Raw genomic sequence first — 21,798 nt, 5'->3', positions numbered from 1 at the left:
ATAAAACAAACATTGGCAGCTCAGCCTTCCAAGGAGGAGGAATGAATGAGATAGTCCAACACACACCCTCTTTTCCCAGGGCCAATGACACTCTCGGCCATCATCACACACAGCAGCCAGAGGAAGACGTGGCAGCAGTAGCAGCGGAGCTGAACAGGCACCGCCTCTCCCGCATCCTCCCTCCCTTCCCGGTACCTGTTGCTCCAGATGCCATACAGCAGCTCCACGAAGGCAAAGGAGAGGTTGAGGCAGAGGAAAAAGAAGAGATTTCTTGACGTCTTGTCCGACAGGATCGACCTAAAGAGCGGGCAGGAAACAGGGCGAACTTAGAGGAGGAAAGCATGGGGGGGTGAAAAAGAGAGTTAGCCAAGAAGCGATGCTGGCCAGGGTCTTGCCTCTCTCAAGGGAAGAAAAGAAGCTGGTACTCTGGGACAGCTCAGTCCCTAGAGCAGGAGACTCTTAAGCTCAGGGTCCTGGGTTCGAGAGCCCCACTTGGGGCAAAATAGTCCTGCACTGCAGGGCTTGGACTAGATGACCCTGGGGGTGCCTTCCAGCTATGGTCACCCCCTACCCACGTCCTTACCAGGCTGGCAGGCTGGGAGCCCCCCCCCAGCGTCAGTTACAAGCCACCCCCATGCACCTGTATCTCCACCTCCCGACCCCCCCAAGGGGGGGTCACATCCCGGACAAGAAAGCCTGCCAAAGCAAAGCCTCCTCCTCCTCCTCCTCCTCACACAGCGCAAAGCCTCGCTCCTTCCCCGAGGCAGCCTCCATGCCGCCACGCCCTCATGCTGGGCTCGCCTCCGACCGCGTTCCCACGCACACGCGTGTGGACGCGTGTCGGGCTGCTTCTTCCCCCGGCCTCGCGCTCCTCACCTGAACCATCCCGAGAGCTTTCGGAGCAGGTTGAGCCTGGGCGGCTTGTACTCGTCGTCCTTGATGGACAAAGGCAGCATCTTCCAGGGTGGCGGGCCGCGCGCGGGCCGGGCGGAGGGGGAGCGGGACCCGAGGCCTGGCCTGGCTCGGCGAAGCGGGGCTGGGCGGCTTGGCTGGCTGGCAGGCGCCCCCCTCCCGGCCCCTTCGCGCTCGCTTCTCTGCCAGGTGAGCCCAGCAGCCGGCCTCTTCCGCCAAGGGAGACTTCCGGCGCAACCGGACCGAGGCGCCGCTACGGAGCCTGCGCGGTAGGAGCGGAGGCCGAGTTGCGTCACGTGGGGCGGAGAGCGGGAGGAGAGGGGGCGGGGCTTCTCGCTCTGTGGGAGAGGCTGGCTGGAGTTTAGTCAGGGCCTAGAAATAATAATAATAACAATAACAACAACAATAAGTTCTCCAACCTGCCCCAAGCTCATAACACTGTGTCACTGTGTTCCATTCTTTTGTCTGCTTCTTTACAAGAGACCTTTCCAGTATTAGTATTGGTTCCTGGCTGTGAATAATAATAATAATAATAATAATAATAATAATAATAATAATAATAATAATAATAAATTAGATTTATATACTGCTCTTTGCCCGAGGTTCAGAAGGCAGTTAAAATACATAAATGAAGCAATGACCCTCCAACACAGCTTTAAAGAAGGCCGTAGACTGCTTAGTTAGACCAAGGTTTGGGTGAAGAGGAATTGTTGTTGTTGATATTATTATTATACTTGTACCCCGCCCATCTGACTGGGTTGCCACTCTGGGCAGCTTCCAACAGAATATAAAACGGCGCACAATACATCTTTAGCCCTGTATGCCCCCATCACAGAGGAGCCAGCTCCTAGTGGTCTTCGGCCCCCCAATAAAATATTTGAATGGGACAGCCAACCCCCCCAAAAAATTGATGGGTATTGCCATTCAAATGGTGTGTGTGCACCACGTCATTTGAGTGATTAATAATGATGATGATGATGTCTTTATTCTTCAGGCTATACAGTATGGCTTAAGTTACACACATATACGTATATAACGTGAGCATAGGACTGCACTGACACCCCAACTGATCTTGCTCCCCCTTTTCTGATACCAGGGGAGTCCCAAAGTCCGGCACAGAACTAAATGTGTCTCTCTGGCCTCAGCTTTGCAGCATCTCTCCTCTTTCTTCAGCCCATCTAGTTGCTTCTTAGTCAGCTAATTGCAACCCACCTCACTCCTCCAAAGTGAAGCAGAGCACTAAAAGGTAAAGGACCCCTGGACAGTTAAGTCCAGTCAAAGGCCACTATGGGGTTGCGGCACTCATCTCGCTTTCAGGCCAAGGGAGCCGGTGTTTGGCCACAGACAGTTTTCTGGGTCACGTGGCTGGCATGACTAAACCGCTTCTGGCGCAATGGAACACCGTGATGGAAACCGGAGCGCACGGAAACGCCATTTACCTTCCTGCCACAGTGGAACCTATTTATCTACTTGCACTGGTGTGCTTTCAAATTGCTAGGTTGGCAGGAGCTGGTACAGCTATGTGAATAGTCTACAGTCATACCTTGGGTTGAATGTGCTTCAGGTTGAGCGCTTTCGGGTTACGCTCCACAGCAACCCGGAAGTAACAGAGCGCATTACTTCTGCGTTTCGCCGCTCGCACATACGCAGACACTCAAAATGACATCACGCACATGCGCGGAAACAGCAAAACACGACCCACGCACGCGCCGTCGCGTCTTACGTTCTATTCAGGATGCGAACGGGGCCCCGGAACGGATCCCGTTCGCATCCCGAGGTACCAATGTATATGAATAGTTCCTTCATCAGTTCAAAAAATGGGGAACAGGCATCTCTTCCCTCTGCCCCAAATCGCATACATGGAATCCTAAACTGGGAGCCAGTATTTTGGCAAAGGGTCACCTTGCAAATCCGGTAGGATCACAACCTAGCAAATCACTAAGAGTTTCTTTTGACCTCTTCTTGTAGAAGTTGGAAGAGAACCCCGGGGGTCATCTATTCTAGTCCAACCCCCGGCAATGCACTAAGAAGCTCTTAGTGATTTGCTAGGCTGCAATCATACATGACACCCAACTTCAAAATCGAGTGTTTGTTTTTTAAAAATAAAATCTAACGCCACTCTTTCCAACCCCCATAGCCATTAGCGATTCTAAAAGCGCGCTGCCCTTGATAACATCCGGAATCCATCAGAGACAGCTGAAATGGAAAATCGCAACAAATAACCGAGAGGCGAAGATACAATTCTGAAGATCCCGCTCTCCAAGAGGCGGGATCTTCTTCCAACAGGAAGCACAACGCACCCAGAAGGGAAGAGATCGCGGGTCTTGGTCCAGCCCCTTTCGCCTTCCTCTCGCGCTGCGATGGATGTTTGCGATCGCAGCTGATTCACCGGGAGAGCGGCTCAGGATCCGCGGGGCTGCGCGTGCGCTCGCTTCCTCGGGAGCTAGCTGCCCGGAATCTCCGTTGTCCCGACGATGTGAAATCCCGGCTTGGCTCCCGTCGATTGCAGGTTAGGCGACCGTGTGAAGCCGCCAACACGCGAACGAGGGCGGCAGCGGCGGCTGCAGAATGTCCTAACCGGGGTCGGGGGGTGGGAATGATGCGGGAGAGAAGCAGCAGTTCATGTTCAGACCGTGGAAGAAGAGACCGAAAGATCTTCTGCATCAAATGAAATGCCTCTTCCTACCGGCTTATTTTGTGTTTGTGTGCGCTTGGCGGTGTTTGTTTATTGGCTAAGCGGGCGGGTAGGTAGATCTGGAGACGATTTTGTTTATTTTATTTTTTTACAAGGCAAGGAAATGGGCTGATGGCCTGCATATTGCACGTGGTGCTGCTTTGAACAGCTCCTAGGATCAGGCAGCGGGTCCCTTTATTGGCAAGTAGCCAAGCCGCACCACCGTTGCCTGCAGGATCCATCCTCTTTCATTACTCCGCACCCCCCGCCCTTGCAACTATTGCTTTGCTTAAGGTTTTGTAACAGTAGAAAGGGGGTTGGTGGTTCCCCCCACCCCAAAGTGTGCATGCCCCCCCCCCCGCTTTGAATGCTGTTTTGCCTGCAGCCCAGCAAAACCTGTTTGCAATTTTGCAGCTGCAAGCAGCCCCTTGGGATCTCAGCTTTATGAGCCCAAATCTTGTAGCAGGGGATTGCTCAGCGCACTGTCCCGCTGTGTGCGCTTGGGCCTGAGCCACAATCATATTTGGATAGCCTGAACCTATCTGTGTGCATTTGGGAAAAAACCCAGTTCAGATCAGCGGGGCCTCGTTCCCAAAGTGTGCACGGTTCCAGGCTGCAAGCTGGAAATAGCGCTGTGTTTTAGTCATGATGGACCTCCGGGTATAGGGCGGTATATAAATTCAATAAATAAAAATAAATAAATGATTGCAAGCACACTTCTGTGGAAATGAGCTCCGCGCAGGTCAGGGAACAAGCTGCTCAGTGGAGCTTGCCTAAGATCATACCGAAAGGGTTGTCAAAACAAGGAATAGATCTGAATTCTACATTGCTCTAGTAGTAGTGCATACCTAGCCCCCCTGAAAATGACACTATGGTTATCTCAATAATAATAATAATAAATTTTATTTATATCCCGCGCTCCCCAGCCGAAGGTATAGTATACTCAGTGCTTTTCCCCCCAGGGGGTGCTCAAAGGTATGCAGTACAGTGGTACCTCAGGTTAAGAACTTAATTCGTTCCAGAGGTCCGTTCTTAACCTGAAACTGTTCTTAACCTGAAGCACCACTTTAGCTAATGGGGCCTCCTGCTGCCGCCATGCCACTGCTGTGCGATTTCTGTTCTCATCCTGAAGCAAAGTTCTTAACCCAAGGTACTATTTCTGGGTTAGCGGAGTCTGTAACCTGAAGCTTCTGTAACCCAAGGTACATCTTTTTTGTGGGGGTTGTTAAAAAGTGTGGCACTTACTGTAGCAAATTCGCGGTCAGTGCTGGCACCTATTTTTCAGGGAGGGGGGAGGAATGAGTGTGCTTCAGCAGAAAATAAAACCATCCAAAAAGCAAGCAGTTGAGACAGATACATGGGAAGACAGAAATGGGGGGAGGGGCTATAAGTACATCACAAGCTAGAATCACCATGTTTTCTGTGTGTGAGCAAAGTGCTAGTGCAAACTACCTGATAGTTCTCACTTAGATGTTTTCCTAGCGCAAGTAGAAGAAACAGCCCAGAAAGCTGCTGTTAAGCTTGGCAACTTGTTTATGTCTGAACCGTGGACTGTGGTTTGTATTGCTTGGTCCCTGCTCCTGCCAACCTAGCAGTTCGAAAGCACGTCAAAGTGCAAGTAGATAAATAGGTACCGCTCTGGCGGGAAGGTAAACGGCGTATCTGTGCGCTGCTCTGGTTCTTCAGAAGTGGCTTAGTCATGCTGGCCACATGACCCGGAAACTGTACTCCGGCTCCCTCGGCCAGTAAAGCGAGATGAGCGCCGCAACCCCAGAGTCAGTCACAACTGGACCTAATGGTCAGAGGTCCCTTTACCTTTACCTTGGCAGCATAGATGACTAGCCTTCAAGTCTTGTTTGTTGTCGGCTGACGAATCCTGGCTTATTCCAGAGCAGCAAACTGCAGACCCAGGTTCAGATGTGATGGGAAGCCAGGGTTAACTGTTTCCCCCACCCATGTTGGGGAAGAGCTACTAGGAGCGGTTAGTTAGCGTCGGCATTTGAAATTCACCAGGCCCATTTTGCCTCTGCCTATTGGCCACTTGCAACCAAGTGGCGCCAAGATGGCGCCAGATATCTCCACCATCTAGAGGTGCAGACCAGGGGTCCTTGGATTTGCCTGTTTTCACACACTAGCAACGCATCCTGGTGGCGCTGTGGGTTAAAGCCTCAGCGCCTAGGACTTGCCGATCGAAAGGTCGGCGGTTCGAATCCCTGCGGCGGGGTGCGCTCCCGCTGCTCGGTCCCAGCGCCTGCCAACCTAGCAGTTCGAAAGCACCTCCGGGTGCAAGTAGATAAATAGGGACCGCTTACCAGCGGGAAGGTAAACGGTGTTTCCGTGTGCGGCTCTGGCTCGCCAGAGCAGCGATGTCACACTGGCCACGTGACCCGGAAGTGTCTCCGGACAGCGCTGGCCCCTGGCCTCTTAAGTGAGATGGGCGCACAACCCCAGAGTCTGTCAAGACTGGCCCGTACGGGCAGGGGTACCTTTACCTTTTTACCTATGCAATCTGAACAGGAACCAAAAAGTTGTATTGAAAAATACGACTTTCGAGCCGTCTGGCCCCAAAATAACAACTGGACATACCTTTTTGGTGACTGTAACCCTGGTTTAAGAAGCCATTTGGCACCTAGTTTATATATCTGCCTTTCTAACCCTGGTTAGCATGCACCAGCCCGTTGCACATGAAGAATAATCCACAATAAGACAGCAACCCTGGTTTAACATGACCTATGAACATTGACCATTATTTTTTCACTTGGGATTGCATTATAGCTAGAAGTGTGATCCTCAACATAGTTGGCTGTAACTGTACAGTATATTTACCGTGCAGCCTTATAATACCTACTTAGAAATAACTCCCACTGAGATCTGTGGGACTGACTCCTGGTAAATGTGTAAAATTGCAGCCTTAGCTGCACAATGTGTGGGACTTACATATAAATGATAGCAGGGCTGCATACATTAGGTGGAAATAATAAGAGGTTTTTATAGCTTGAAGATACAAGTCATTTTCTCTCCGCAATCAAAGAGAAATAGGACAGCTAACCACACAGTACACACATTAGCAAATTTGTCGCCCACATGTTTGCCTGCTGGATGATTTCACAGAGGCCCACCTGCAAGAATGTATTATTGTGAATTATTTCATTTTCCAACAGAGCTAAAGGCTTTCCAAAACACCGTTCCCTGGCACACCAACTAATAACTGTAAAGCTGCCAGTGCAGGAATGAGGTGAGTTCTTGCAACAATTTTATTCCTCTTTTGAAATACTTTACGTAAGTGCTTTTTTTGAAATTAAATTATTGCCTGTGTTTCTAACTCCTAGAAGAAGGGAGAAAAATGCTGCTATAAACGTTAGGAAGTGATTATAGGAAATGTTGCTGCTGTGCTACTGAATCGTAGTTTGCCTCCTGGTACCCTTCTTATGTGCCTCAATATCAGATCTGTACTCATATGTAATAATTTTTGATGTAAAGAAAGGGAGTCTGTGTTCCTAAACACACTGCTGCCTTGCAAAGCAGTTTCATTTTGTGTATGAGATGTTGTCACTGATGGCCTGATCCTATAAACCGCTAAATAGCTAAAATCGCAGCAACAAAAACCCACACCAAAACCCCATTGTGAGCACACCAGTGGTGTGTACTGTGAATTAGTTTTTTTGTTGCTAGGGTGTATAGGAATAGGAGCAGAGATCGGTTAAATCTTAATGGACACTATCACTAATAACTCCAAAATCCACAGTTGGGCGATACCTTTACTAGGACTAAGTACACTATCACAAGAATGTATCAGAACTATTTAACTGGCAAGATGTCACACAAAGCAGCAGGCGACCAGGGAACGGGGAAAATGAAGACATTTTAAAAAATACAAAAATTAGACTGATGTAGTATCCGTAAGGTCAGCTGAATGCCAAGATGGAGGTTGTGGGTTGAAATAGCCTCTCCCAGGTGCTACAGATTTCAGGTTCCTGAAATTCCTAGGATTCCGAATGAAGAAGCAATGGCTCTGATAAGTTTAAGTCCAGCTTGCAACTCAGTTCAGTCCCAAACCTGAAACAACTATGGGAGTTAATAAGTCAGTGATGGGAGCATCACATATAGGACTTTCAGAAGTTCCATCTTTATTGAGCTGTTGTTCATCTGGCTTCCACAGCATGCCTTTGCTTCATATTAGATCTAGGAGCAGAGCCTTCCATCTAACATTCACAGAAACCAAAGATTGTTTGCGAGGGATTGTGGTTAATTGTGGTACCCAGTAGCTCCCTCAAAAGGGACCTCCACACTGGTTCCAGGGGACTCTCTCTGCTCTACAAAATGCCTGGTTCATCTTCTGATGACTCGGTGTCTAGGCCCAGCTCAGGGCTAGGCCCAACAGAGTATTGCTTACCATATACAATGGTACCTCGGGTTAAGTACTTAATTCGTTCCGAAGGCCCATTCTTAACCTGAAACTGTTCTTAACCTGAAGCACCACTTTAGCTAATGGGGCCTCCTGCTGTGTCCGCTGGAGCACGATTTCTGTTCTCATCCTGAAGCAAAGTTCTTAACCTGAAGCACTATTTCTAGGCTAGCAGAGTCTGTAACCTGAAGCGTATGTAACCTGCAGCCTATGTAACCCAAGGTACCACTGTATCCTTGATGTGGCCACGTACTGCTCTGACGTTACAAATGAAAGAGTTGGCTCATTCCGCTGCTCTTCTCCCAGGTGACATTTGTTCACTTAGGCATTTTTCCTATTGGTTTCCCCCCCTGTCCAAGTGTATCTGTTTCCATATGCCTATTGCTTCTTTTTGAATTGCCTTGTGTCTTCATCGACGAGCCTTTGAAGTTTCAATTCCCGCATCTGAATTGGATTGTTCTGCTTTTATTGGATTGAAACTGTTACGTTTGCCTAAAAGCACAGATCAATGATGCCCTAGTGGCACAAAGGGTTCATGTATACAGGAATGGAGAAGGAATCCATTTTACACGGAGTTTGGTGGCTCTCCAACCTTACTGTTTGTCACATCACAAAACCTATTGTATTGAGTGCCTGCTTATGTCCAAGCTGGGGGAGAAAACAAAACATTGTCAAACATTCAGAGACATTGATATGCGATTTAAGGCCGATAGCAAATTCTCCACCAACTTGTCAAAATCACCCTGACTTTACTAACCCTTCAATTTTAATTTTGTATTTTGTGAGGTTTGACCATGACTGACTGACTCCCCTCCTTCCTCACTTCTTCTTTTTTTTAAATAAAGGTTTTATCACACCTGTAAACTACCTGGAAGAATTATGGGGGTCCGGCTACTTCACTTCTCTTCTGTTGTGATCCTGCTGTTGCTCCTTGTGGCAGGTGCGTTAACTGCTTTGCTGCCAAATATTAAGGAAGACAAAATGCTCAATTTGCGGAGGGAAAGAAAATCTCAGAGCCAGATCGCCTCGGATTCCTTTACTCTCATTATGCAGACATACAATCGAACCGACCTTCTGCTGAAGCTTTTGAATCATTACCAAGCTATCCCTCATTTGCACAAAGTGATTGTTGTGTGGAATAACATTGGAGAGAAAGCCCCTGAGGAAATTTGGAACTCCCTGGGACCGCACCCCGTCCCAGTTATCTTCAAGACACAGACAGTAAATCGCATGAGGAACAGGCTTCAGGTTTTTCCCGAGCTGGAAACAAAAGGTAATCATTGGTGTGTTTCTCTTCTCCCCCACCCCAGCAACTATTACTGCTTTACACCATCATTCTCAGTTGGGGGGGGGGAGTTACAGCTAAGTGCTATTTCTCACCATGCATCTTCATCACTTGATGGCTACAGCATCAAGCGATAACTTCCGTGGGTGAATGCACAATCGCGGATCAGATTCTGCAAACAGAATTTCCATACATCACCAAAAACTACGGATGTCGCAGATCTACAAAATTACTTGTCTAACCGTATTTTGTCCAGCTTGTCATTATGGGACACAGTTGGTCTAAACCATCAAGCCTCTTGGGTTTGCCAACCATAAGGTTGGCAGTTCGAATCCTCCTTTTTGACACAGGGCTAGGTGCCAGAACCTCTGTGGTCATGTAGGGAGGAGTTGCACTAAAACAAATGCTGCCTTCAGCGTGAGTGGAACAACCTCCCTTTTCTTTCCCCATGTGCTGTTCTGGAGATTCTCCCTATCCCCCGAAGTTTTTTGGAGGGGGGCATGGGAAAAGTGGGGAGGTAAACCCCATTGTGCTAATGGCAGGGGAACAACTTGGTGGAATCCAGCTCCTAGTTTCTAGGGCATTTCCCTAGTGCCTAGGACCCTGCAGCTGTAGTGTTCTAGGTACCACGTAGGATTGAAGGCCTCTTGAAGAAGACTCCAGTGAGACTGCCCCCTTACTGCTAATGTTGGAAGAAGCGTTCAATCCACTGATGTCCTCGGTGGAGAGATCAGGCAACATGTCCTGGATTTTGGAATCTGCCATGGAAATAAAAAAAAGCAAGCAACCCTATTTCCTGGAATTTTTGCCGAGCCAAATTCCAGTTCAAGCCATGGAGTGTTTTTCCACCTTTGCCTAAAACGCAGGTGCTGTTGTTCTTTTTTTCAACAGAGCAGCTTGCACATTAAGTTGTGCGTCAGCAATGGATGAGAACTCAAGTGCTGTACGGGCACTTGTGAACCAGCCCTGGAAGGTCAACATTCCTAAGCCTAAGAGCTCTTAGGTTGTTGTTTTATGTGACAGAGAGACACCATCAATTCTTCCTCCTCCACAGCACCCTCACAGTTCCTGCACTGACCTATCCTGACTCCCGCTCCCCAGCTCCAGTCTTCTGCTTTTCACTCACTAAGAAGCTAACATCCTTCTTCTAACACAGCGTTTCCCAAACTTGGGTCTCCAGCTGTTCTTGGACTACAGTTCCCATCATCCCTGACCACCTGTCCTGCTAGCTAGGGATGATGGGAGTTGTAGTCCCAAGGATGTGTGCATATAGAACTGCCCCCCTATTATATAATAGCATGCAAGGGGCTGTTTCACCACCTCCTGCTCACCTTCGGGAAGCACCAGTAAACTCCACATCTCATTTTGGGCACCCTGGGATTTTCCCCTTTTTGTTCACGTCACTCAAACCAAGTCTGCAAGATCCTGAGTCTTGAAAACGTTCCCTAGATTGTGGTTCATCTCTCATCCTGAAAAGCAAGCAAAGTTTTCTGTTCCCCCCCCACCCAAGCAAGCGTAATCACAGTGAATACTGTTCTAATTTGTCATACGCCTTTTGCTTAGTAATGCCTTTTTAAATGTGTGTTCTCATCAAAATGCATTTTCCCTCTGTTCAGCTGTTTTGATGATGGATGATGATACCCTAGTTAGCGCCCATGACCTAGTTTTCGCTTTCTCCATTTGGCAGGTAATGTCTGCATTTTGCTTTGCATGCCTTGTTTTTAATTGTACTGAATTATTATTAATATTTTTCGGTATTTCTCTAAGGGTGCGTAGTTAGCTAGGAGTAAGCACCAAGGAATGTAGAAAGACATAGTTCAGAAAGGAAAAGATTTGTGTTTTCACATGTTCCTAAAAGCAGTGATCCCCAGAGACTGTTAATTTCATTTGTCTAGCGCTTTATATTTCTAAGGAAAAAAATCTCAAAAAGTAGTTTACAACTTACATTAAAACATCAAATAAAACAATCTTAGAATAAAACGTTACAGGAGAAAGTCAGCTGTAAAGTATACATTCAAAGCAGGAATAATTAGCAGGAAACTAAAATACTATCTTTAAAGATTTCGAAATAGAGCATTACAAAGAAGGTCAACTACAGAATGCACATTTAAGTTAACAAAAAAAACTTCAAAAGAAAATGTTACTAAAGGAAGTAAAAAATGCACATTTAAAACAAAAAAAATTCCTTCCAGTAGCACCTTAAAGACCAACTAAGTTAGTTCTTGGTATGAGCTTTCGTGTGCATGCACACTTCTTCAGATACCAGATGCATGCACACGAAAGCTCATACCAAGAACTAACTTAGTTGGTCTTTAAGGTGCTACTGGAAGGAATTTTTTTTGTTTTGACTATGGCAGACCAACACAGCTACCTATCTGTAACATGCACATTTAAAACAGCATAATTATCAAGAGACTAAAAATATTACTTTAAGCGAATGGATTGCAAGTCTGTCAAACGGGGGCTGGAGATAGTGGATTAGGTTGAGCTATGTAGATCAGCATCTTAGAGAGAGAGAGAGAGAGAGAGAGAGAGAGAGAGAGAGAGAGAGAGAGAGAGAGAGAGAGGGAGCTTCAATGGCATCCTTCTAGAGGTTTCACCTGGGACAAAAAACCCGGCTAGCCCCCCCCCCCAGCTACAGCTCTGAATTTTGCCTGCTTTTGTTGCTCTCTATCCCCTCTGGACAATGGGAAAACATCTCGGAACAAACTGAAGCAGAAAAATTCCACCACTATAGCACTACTATTAGGTCAAGAACACCATCCAGGAGGAACCCTAAATATTCTTTAGTATCTGCCCATTTTATGTGCTTGTGAATTGTACCCACTAGGAAGTCTAATCAGATGGCGTTGTTTTAACATTTCCCTTTGATTCAGCGCATGAAAGCGTGCAGTTTATTGTCAATTCTTCTGCTTAGTCTCTTCCCAATTGATTATAGAATCCTCTGTGAATGAACTGGCTCTGAATGAACCGTCGTATAATAATATTTTCTTTTTCTTTCCAGCAATTCCCAGATCAGATAGTGGGGTTTGTTCCTCGAAAGCACTTGCCCAGCTCTTCGGGGATATACAGTTACGGAAGCTTCGAACTGCAGAGTCCTGGCAATGGCAACGGAGACCAGTATTCCATGATTCTCGTAGGAGCTGCCTTTTTCAGCAGTGAATACCTCGAACTCTTTCAAAAACAGCCTGAAGCTGTGCACGCCATGATAGACGAGACTCAGAACTGTGATGATATTGCCATGAATTTCTTAGTGGCCAAACATACTGGGAAACCCCCGGGCATGTTTGTGAAGCCAGTCGACATCAGGAATTTGGAGAAAGAGAGTAACAGCGGCTATTCTGGAATGTGGCATCGGGCAGAGCACTTGCTCCAGAGGTCCTACTGCCTCAATAAATTGGTTAGTATCTATGGCTACATGCCCTTGAAATACTCCAACATCATGATTTCTCAGTTTGGCTTTCCAAACTATGCTAATCACAAGAGCAAAATGTAAGGACGCGATGCAAGGAAATGCTTGACGTGCTTCCCAGCGATTCAAACGGTAAGCTAAACAGAGAAGGGCGGACCTTATTCGGAGCTTGTGTCTGCAAAAGGTCTGGTAGAGGTCTGGTAGAGCATTCCTTCTCTCTGCTCAGCATGCAAAAACCTTCAGTTGGAATAGAAACAGCAAATAGTCTTGTGGCTCCTTAACAACTCACAAATTTATGGCGGCCTAAGCTTTTGTGGACCGCTGTCCACCTCATCTGTCCTATCAAGTGCTGTCCTGAGTTACAGGTATATATATATCTTCAGTTGGCTTTGTCATTTATCCCTCGCTCAGTAGCCAGTCGCCAAACTACCCGCATGAAGATACGAGTATGCCAGAAATACAGGTGCAGTTGCGTGATCAGTGTCGCTAATACATCTCCTCTAGCAGAAGTTGAAAGTCCGCAGGAAAATGTATTACTTGCCAACCTCACCATATAGATATGTGTCAGCATTTGTGACCTGAAAGAAGGAACCAATTTTCATAAAGTTTCCCCAGCAGTCCTTATTCATCAGGGGCTTGTAGGCCAGTGGCTATTTGCAAGTCTCTGTGTGACACTTCATTAGCAGACCATACTTCAGTGTTGCTTGTAAGAGTATAAGAAGTGTCCTCTTCCATCAGGCCAGAGGACCATCTAGTCCAGCACCCTGTTCTCACAGTGTCTCACCAGATGCCTATAGGAAATCCACAAAAAAGACAGGAGCACAACAACACCCTTATGTTCCCAAGCAACTGGTATCCATAGACATACCACCTCTGATGCTGGAATCAGAGCATAGCCATTATGACTACTGGACAAATTCATTGAAGATTGGGCTAACCCCCTTTTGAACCCTTCCAAACTACATCTTGTGGAAGTGATTTCCATATTTTTAACCACCTGTTGTGCAAGGAAGTCCTTCCATTTGCCTGTCTTGAACAGTAGCGTAGCAGCAAATTCAGAAGTCCTTTCATGATAGTCGCAGCCCATCGTGAACAAGGTTCTAGAATTATACTGTCATCTTATTATGATACAATAAATAACAATTAGGGATGCAGTACAACGATCTGTGCAGATCTCTCCGTGCTGCCCTTCAGCTAGGCCCATTAGGTTCTGTGCACATACATGGGCAAATGATTTGCCGTGCTGCAATATCTTATTTTGGAGGGACTTGTTTTGTGTTTTTCATGAAGTTCCATTGTACATATCGGAACATGAGCACCATAACCTTGAAACTGAAGCACCTTTTGTTTTCAGTGTTCCTAAATGCTTAGCTTTGGAGCATACAGAACAATTTGGTGTTCTCGCACACCTTCTCAAGAGTAGGGCTAGGCATATATCGTCCAAAACCAGTTTGAGGTCCGTATCATGGTATCGGTTTCATAATTTTTGACCTGGCATTATATCGCGAATCATGCTCTGTGTGTGTGTGTGTGCACATTATCCAAAATGTAGGAAAAACCGTGAAGCCAGCCAATGCCTCTGCATAGCTCCATCCTTATTTCGGACATGATGATGATGGCATTACGATACATCAGTAGATCATGATGTTTAGCCGGTGATATATCATGATGTTGAAAACCAGATATCGCCCAGCCCTACTTAAGAGAGACCCTAATAGCCAATCCTCAGTGGATGACTCTCCTCCTCTCTGTGCTGATTGGAGCCAATCAAAGGATGAGAAGACGACTTCTCAGTGGCTAAAAAGCAGCCCTTTCGTGCTGATTGGGCACCTCTAGGATGCTGGAGACAAAGACACCCTATTGGGGCCCAATAGGGCTTTGACCCCAGACCACTACACTTCTGGTACTGTATCTTCCAACATTCCTCTTCATTGAATAGCCCTGAAGTTCTAGTATTATGACAGGGAAAAGGGAGGGGGGACTTATCCCTCTTCACTTTTTTCACATGCAAACTCACTTTTCTAAACTAAAATACATTTCTCCTCCAAAATAAAATAAATAAATAGTAGGTCCAACTATTCAAAGCCAATCCGCACATTTCTTCGCTTGTGAGGTCATTCTCCTCTGCTCCCTTGAATGTATTTGCTTTAGCAACACCTGTTTGCATTTTGAGATCACTTTGCTGTACTTCTCAAGCCAAGGGCTGCAGGGAATTGTTTGCTGAGTTTTCAGATTCTGGCATAACTAGAGGAACATCTCCAGGCTCGTACAACTTGTGCTTTGCTTGCTGTACTTGAGTCTGAAATGTTCCCGTGTCTCCCAGCGCAAGGGAGAGATGAGGACCAAAATGCAGTTTCAAGCTTGGCTCTCTTCCAAAAATCCTGTGAAGGCCAGCTAGGTGGGAATCTTTGCAGGGAAATCGGAGAACAAGACGGGGAGAAGTCAGCACAACAGAGAGACGTAACGAAAGCAGGAGGGGAAGTATTTCTGGGTCATTGTCTTCTCCTCTTCTGTCACCTTGTGTTCAGTTACATACACGCCACTGAAGCCGTGGCTTGGAAGCCAGAGTGTCCCTATGTGCACAGCCATGGGTGATGGTTTATTTTCTTTGTTAACAGCACCAACACTCCGCAAACATACGAGCTACATTTTTAACCTCCACAATGTTTAAACACACATTTACTGTTCAGAACAGATGTGCTGCACTTAAAAAGGGGGGGGGACATCCAGTTGTACACATGAAGATCTCTAAACTTGATCAGCTGGCTCAAGCGTGCATAAGCCTGTTGAATTGCAGCCCACATCCACAGTGTATATCAGCTACAATGGTGGGCCTCCTGCAACTTGCAAAAATCTAAACCTTGCCTACATACACCGCAAGACCCGCTGCAAAAACAGCAACTTGCATTGAGCATCTGATAGGTTACACCCAACCTGTAGATCAATTGCATTTCTTTGTGCAGTGCCACAACTGTGTATTCAGTGCCATGCAGACGTGTGAAATTAGCCGATTGCTTCCGTCAGGAATTGCAAAACAAAACAAAACCTGTCGCCTTGCTCTTTAATTAGAGCTGTGCTGCCCTGTATATTAAGGTGCCATATTTTCTACTTCCATTCATTCAAATAAGCTTACTTTTAGGTCAGAGTGTTGTGTTTTTGTTTCTGTACTCCGTTCAAAAAATGAGCCAGTAATGTACTGCAATGTTGAAAATATTTCTATTAGCGAACACAGTGGCAGCTAGTTGCAGATGTGGCTGTCTAGTTTGATTGTATTTGATGAGAACTCTCTTTTTCTCTTCCCCATCCCTCAAGTTTTCTGTGTTTCGCTCTTTTATATTCACATGTTGTTGGGTTGTGTGTGTTTTGTTTTGTTTCGTTTGTTCTTTATTTTCTAACCCAAAAAAAGGTAAATAAAGATGTGTAATGATGATAGTGTCATGTGGTTATTGGGCAAAAGAAACTTGGACAGAAAGCAGGCTGACTGCACTTGTTTACCCAAGAAGCCTACTGAATTAAAGGGGGGTAAAGGGACCCCTGACCATTAGATCCAATTGTGACCGACTTTGGGGTTGCGCGCTCATCTCACTCTATAGGCTGAGGGAGCCGACGTTTGTCCACAGACAGCTTCCGGGTCATGTGGCCAGCATGACTAAGCCGCTTCTGGCGAACCAGAGCAGCGCACGGAAACGCCGTTTACCTTCCCGCTGGAGCGGTACCTATTTATCTACTTGCACTTTGACTTGCTTTCGAACTGCTAGGTTGGCAGGAGCAGGGACCAAGCAATGGGAGCTCACCCTGCCACGGGGATTCGAACCGCCGACCTTCTGATCGGCAAGTCCTAGGCTCTGTGGTTTAACCCACAGCACCACCCGGGTCCCCTATAAAGGGGGCTTACTCCCAAGTAAATGTGGCATAGGGTTGCAGCTGTGCAACCTGATTGGAAATAAGTGAACCCTAGTTTTGAAAGATTGTGTAAGATAACTTAAAAGTAAAGTGCAATCGTTCTCGAGTATGTATAGCACTGTACACCCCCATGCTTATTCCAACATTCCCACCATTGGGATGCTAATTTACACCCCCCATCACTTCAAACATATGGGAAGGCAAGATAGACTATTCATAAATGAAAACAATTGGTCCGGGGCCATGCACAGCTACATAGACACGTGGATTGATCTCACCTTAGCTGGCGGATATGTTATGTTCAATCAAGGCTTAGCTCCAAACCTGTGAGATGAGATGCATTGATGAATATTTCCTGACAAGGACAATCTGACATTCACTGCTTGGATTTTTCTAGAAATCGTTAAATAGCTGTTTCACCCCCAGGAGACACTTAATGCATCCAGAGTCATTGGATAGCCTTCCAAAACAGGATACTGTAGTGAGCTCCTGTGCATATTTCAGGTAGAATTCACCCTTTCAGCTCTTGCCACGGTTTTCTGGTACCTTGCACAATATGCCTGCATTAGTACTGTCGTTAGCAGCTCTTGCAGAACAGCAAGAGGCACTCTCTTAAAATAGTGCATTTCCTTTACCACTGAACAACCACAGCCAGGGAAGTATAGTCTGAGTGTGAGTCATGGACGTGGAAAATCCCAGTTCAAAGGCCAGACCCGCTATGACTTTCGGCAGATAGCTTTGGTGGGTTGTGCGCTCTGACGAATCTGCTTTACAATATTGTAAGGCTGCAGTCCTATACCCACATTGAGGAGTAAGCCCCCCACCCCCAAACTCAATCGGGCTTACTTTTGAGTAGGCATGTATAGGATTACATTGTAAGCCACTGGTTTAAACTCTGCAGAGGAAGGAAATGTGTTAATTCAAATAAACAAAGGATGCATTTGCACAATACATTTAAAGCACTATCATGCCACTTTAAACAAGCATGGCTTTTGCCAAAGAATCCTGGGAGTTCTAGTTTGTTAAGGATGTTGAGAGTTGTTAAGAGATGCCCATTCCCTTGCAAAGCTGAAGTTTCCAGAGTGGTTTGACAATCAACCACTTCCCAAGAAACTCTGGACATTGTAGCTTTAGGAGGGGAATAGGGCTCTCCTAACAACACTCTGCGGGACGCGGGTGGTGCTGTGGGTAAAACCTCAGCGCCTAGGGCTTGCCGATTGCATGGTCGGCGGTTCGAATCCCCGCGGCGGGGTGAGCTCCCGTCTTTCGGTCCCAGCTCCTGCCCACCTAGCAGTTCGAAAGCACCCCTAAGTACAAGTAGATAAATAGGTACCGCTTTATAGCGGGAAGGTAAACGGCATTTCCGTGTGCTGCGCTGGTACCGGCTCGCCAGAGCAGCTTCGTCACGCTGGCCACGTGACCCGGAAGTGTCTCCGGACAGCGCTGGCCCCCGGCCTCTTAAGTGAGATGAGCACGCAACCCCAGAGTCGGACACGACTCGCCCGTACGGGCAGGGGTACCTTTACCTTTAACAACACTCTGCACCCTTAACGAACTACAGATCCCAGGAAACATTGGGGGAAGTCAGGCCTATTTAAAGTGGTACGATTCTGCTTTATATGCATACTGTAGATGGGGTCACAAGGAGTCCATTTTACCTATAATTAAAGAGCAGAGCTTGTTTGCCTTACTTATAAGGATGGAACATGGATGCTTGATCCTCAGCAGCAATCTTTTACACCAATTAAATGACACACACAGCGGATTAAGTTGTTGAGACTGAGCGTTTCTTGAGCTCAGTGAATGAGTTGGGCATAATCCCAAAGGCAGGGACAGGAGAATGTGGCATAGCCTCTTTCATAAGTCCAGAGAAATGTTTTCCTGTGTAATCCCATTGACCCATATTTAGGTATGAAAATCATGGAGGTAGAATGATTTCCCGTGGCCCACTACTTAAACAGCTGTCGCTATTTTTGACCCGCCAGAAAACAAGTTCCTGGTTCTTCATCTGATATCACGGCTCCTTTGCTGATTTTTTTCCATTTGACCAGCAGATGTCGCGCTTAGGAGTTTTTATACTAAATGTCACCGACACTACAGAGGGCTTAGCTGAGGAAGTGTGACAAGATATACCCATAGTTGTAGGATTATGCTGCAAATGCTATGCGTTGGTCAACATGCACTGATCTACACACATAAAACAAATTCACGAATGGGCGTCTTCCACAAGGACCAACATCGATGCCACTCGGCGAGTGCAGCTTTCTCCCAATTGAAGTGCAGAGTGTTTGAGGACAAAGACGTTTGCAGGGAAACCAAAATGCTTGTTTACAAAGCTATTGTACTACCAACCTTACTGTTTGCTTGTGAAACATGTACCACTTATAAATGCCATCTCCAGTTCCTTGAAAGATTCCATCAACGGTGTCTCCGAAAAAATTTACACGTCACTTCGGAAGACCAGTGTACTCTGGAAGAAGCAAAGATCACCAGTGTCAAAGCAATGATTCTTCAACATCAACTTCGTTGGACTGGTCATGATGCCTGATTATTGTCTGCCAAAGCAACTACTCTCTTCCTAACTTAAAAATGGAAAGCATAATGCTGGTGGTCAACAACAGAGGTTTAAAGACTCCCTCAAGACTCTCAATCTTAAAGTCTCAATCTTAAAAAATGTAGTATAAACACCTATAATTGGGAAACACTGGACTGCAAATGTTCCAATTAGAGAATAGCCTTTACCAAAGACATCGTAGACTTTGAAGATGCTCAAGCTCAAGACAATAGGGAGAAATGTGCTAAGAGGAAGGCACATTTGGCAAACCGTCACAGTGATCAACTCCCACCCGGAAACCTATGTCCTCACTGTGGAAGGACATGTGGATCCAGAACTGGCCTCCACAGTCACTTACGGACTCACTGTTAAGACTATGCTCATGGCAGACAATCTTACTCAGGTATGAGTGATTGTCAAAGAAGAAGAAGAAGAGATAGATAGATTAGATAGATGATAGATAGATATAGATAGATAGATAGATAGATAGATAGATAGATAGATAGATGATAGATAGATAGAGATATAGATAGATAGATAGATAGATAGATAGATAGATAAATAGATAGATAGATAGATAGATAGATAGATGATAGATAGATAGATGATAGATAGATAGATAGATGATAGATAGATAGATAGATGATAATTAGACAGAAATATAGGAAACATAAAGGATCATTATGCAAAGTCTAGCATAATCAAGAGACTATATAGTTCCAAACACTATTTTAACCTATATATTTCACAGTAGACTGTTTCCTTTAACAGAAAGGTTACAAATGGAATATTGTTGCCAGTTCATATAGACAGATCAATCAGAAACAAGCATGTTCATTTGCTGTTGCCTTGACCAAGTGCTGAATAAACAACATGTATGATAAATTCTCACATAAATGAAATTTGAGGGGAACCATGTTTGAGAAAGACTGCATCTAGTAGAGATGAGTGGGAAAACAGCATCGAAAGACTGCAAGAAACAGATAAACAAGCAATGCAAAGACTTTCCTAACAGTAATCCACAACTAGCTGGACCAGGGTTTCCCAAACTTGGGTCTCCCGCTGTTTTTGAACTACAACTCCCATCATCCCTAGCAGGACCAGTGGCCAGGGATGATGGGAATTGTAGTCCAAAATCAGCTGGCAACCCAAGTTTGGGACACCCTGAGCTGGATTTTCACTGGCGTAGCCTGAAGTGTTGGGAAAGTCATTTAGGTACTTCTGCCTGGTGTAGACTTGATATGGTGGGAGGGTTTTTTCACCTGAGCCAGATTCACAGGCCAATCAGATCCAATGGAAGCCCAGTACTTGTGAACGATAGGCTGTCCTTAACTTGGGGGTGGGGTTATAAGGAACAGGTTGGTTCCTTCTAGTTTCTAACTGTCATTGTGGTCCCAAGAGTCCGGGAGCCCAAAGAGTAAGGTGAGGTCCTGGTCATTTTATAATGGCAATTCCCTATTTTTTATGTTTGCACAAACTCTCACCTGGTCACAACACCCAAGGTCTCAGTGCCTTCCTATAACACTGGTTGGGGATCTTTCTCAGCTTTGGCGTTGTATCAATAACACTTATGGCTGTTATTTATTTTCAGGAAAATATTAATGTGTCTGGGAAGGCTATGCAGAATGAAAAAGGGGCATTCATAAGATTGTATCATTTATTATTATATATCCAGGATAGCTAGCATATCCTAGGTTTCATTTTCTTAGTAACTTTAGAACTACTTCCTTATCCAGTTTTTAATAGGTTAGTCACATTTGCAACCTCCCACCATAGCACTGCTTTGGACAACTTCACCTGCAGATGTTGCTTATCCCCACACTATGGAAAATGTCTCTTATTGACATTTATTTGCACATCAAGCTGCTGACTGCTGAGACAGGACGGGCTTTTTGGGTCGGCTAGAAATCCTCCATTTTTAACACTTTAACCACTGCAACTTTATACCAAAAAGTGAATTAACTATGGAACCACCCATATATAAACACATGGAGCAGATGAGGCCAAGGTTATGACTGTATGCTGTAACTAACAATTGAAAACTGGAAGTGCCAGATAGATAGATAGATAGATAGATAGATAGATAGATAGATAGATAGAAGTTTATATGGAGGATTTGCATATACAAACTCCAGTGTTTGTGGACATGTCTGTGCAAGATGGTCTAATTCTTTATGCGCAAAAACTCCTCACACTACCCAATGGCCAGAACCCAAAGCACATCTTCACATACCTGAGACTAAAGAACACCAATACCATTATTATTATGATTATTATGATGATGATTATTATTATTATTATCATGTGTTAGCTGCTCTGCGGCACTTGATTTCATGTTCATAAGAGTTATAGGACTCTATCAGACATTCTTTTTGCACTTGCTATGTCTTTCATGTTTCTATCAAAGCTACAACCCATCTCCTAATGAGAAAACAGGTGCTTCAGCAAGGCTGGCATTCTTGGGCAGCTGCGTAGAGTCCACTTCGAATGCCTGCCCTGGGCTCCCCCTTTTCATTATTTCCTAGACAGTGGCAAGGAAAGGGGAGTGGAGGAAGCCCTTTCACATTTGCTCATCCGTCTCTTTACAACCACCATTGTGATGTTAAGCAACGAGTTCTATAGTCTCAAGGTGGACGATCCCAGTTTTGTTCCC

At 45.7% G+C, this 21,798-nt stretch overlaps 2 protein-coding genes and 2 long non-coding RNA genes across 5 annotated transcripts in view; 1 reads left to right on the top strand and 3 right to left on the bottom strand.

Moving 5' to 3' along the window:
* The window catches only part of SLC30A7 (solute carrier family 30 member 7), a 37,314-nt gene extending 36,188 nt beyond the window's left edge, over positions 1 to 1,126 (bottom strand). The window contains exons 1-2 of the mRNA XM_081916100.1: positions 877 to 1,126; positions 196 to 297 (exon numbers count right to left, since the gene is read on the bottom strand). Coding sequence (XP_081772226.1) covers positions 196 to 297; positions 877 to 956 — 182 coding nt within the window. The 5' untranslated portion in view covers positions 957 to 1,126. The remainder of the gene's footprint in view (positions 1 to 195; positions 298 to 876) is intronic.
* A 2,135-nt stretch (positions 1,127 to 3,261) lies between these two features.
* Positions 3,262 to 16,115, top strand: EXTL2 (exostosin like glycosyltransferase 2). Of its 2 annotated transcripts, XM_081916092.1 has the most exons (5): positions 3,264 to 3,421; positions 6,748 to 6,821; positions 8,837 to 9,264; positions 10,893 to 10,963; positions 12,281 to 16,115. In XM_081916092.1, exons 2-5 carry the CDS (start codon positions 6,817 to 6,819, stop codon positions 12,770 to 12,772), a joined length of 996 nt encoding a protein of 331 aa, XP_081772218.1. In that variant the 5' UTR covers positions 3,264 to 3,421; positions 6,748 to 6,816; the 3' UTR covers positions 12,773 to 16,115. The 2 variants fall into 2 exon arrangements, with proteins under 2 accessions (XP_081772219.1, XP_081772218.1); XM_081916093.1 differs by lacking the exon at positions 10,893 to 10,963 and having other exon boundaries at positions 3,262 to 3,421; positions 12,281 to 12,581.
* LOC309372486 lies at positions 4,546 to 6,739 on the bottom strand. The gene is made up of 2 exons (XR_014169531.1): positions 6,061 to 6,739; positions 4,546 to 5,730 (listed from the first exon to the last, which is right to left on the bottom strand). It is a non-coding gene; the product is annotated as an uncharacterized lncRNA (long non-coding RNA).
* Positions 11,662 to 19,220, bottom strand: LOC309372475. The gene is made up of 3 exons (XR_014169521.1): positions 18,944 to 19,220; positions 16,870 to 17,051; positions 11,662 to 11,780 (listed from the first exon to the last, which is right to left on the bottom strand). It is a non-coding gene; the product is annotated as an uncharacterized lncRNA (long non-coding RNA).
* Between the last annotated feature and the right edge of the window lie 2,578 nt (positions 19,221 to 21,798).

Source organism: Podarcis melisellensis (assembly GCF_964234715.1).
Source record: "Podarcis melisellensis genome assembly, chromosome: 6".
NCBI classification, from domain to species: Eukaryota; Metazoa; Chordata; class Lepidosauria; order Squamata; family Lacertidae; genus Podarcis; species Podarcis melisellensis.
Note: the sequence above shows the minus strand (reverse complement) of the source record. Positions and strands in the feature narration are given on the sequence as shown.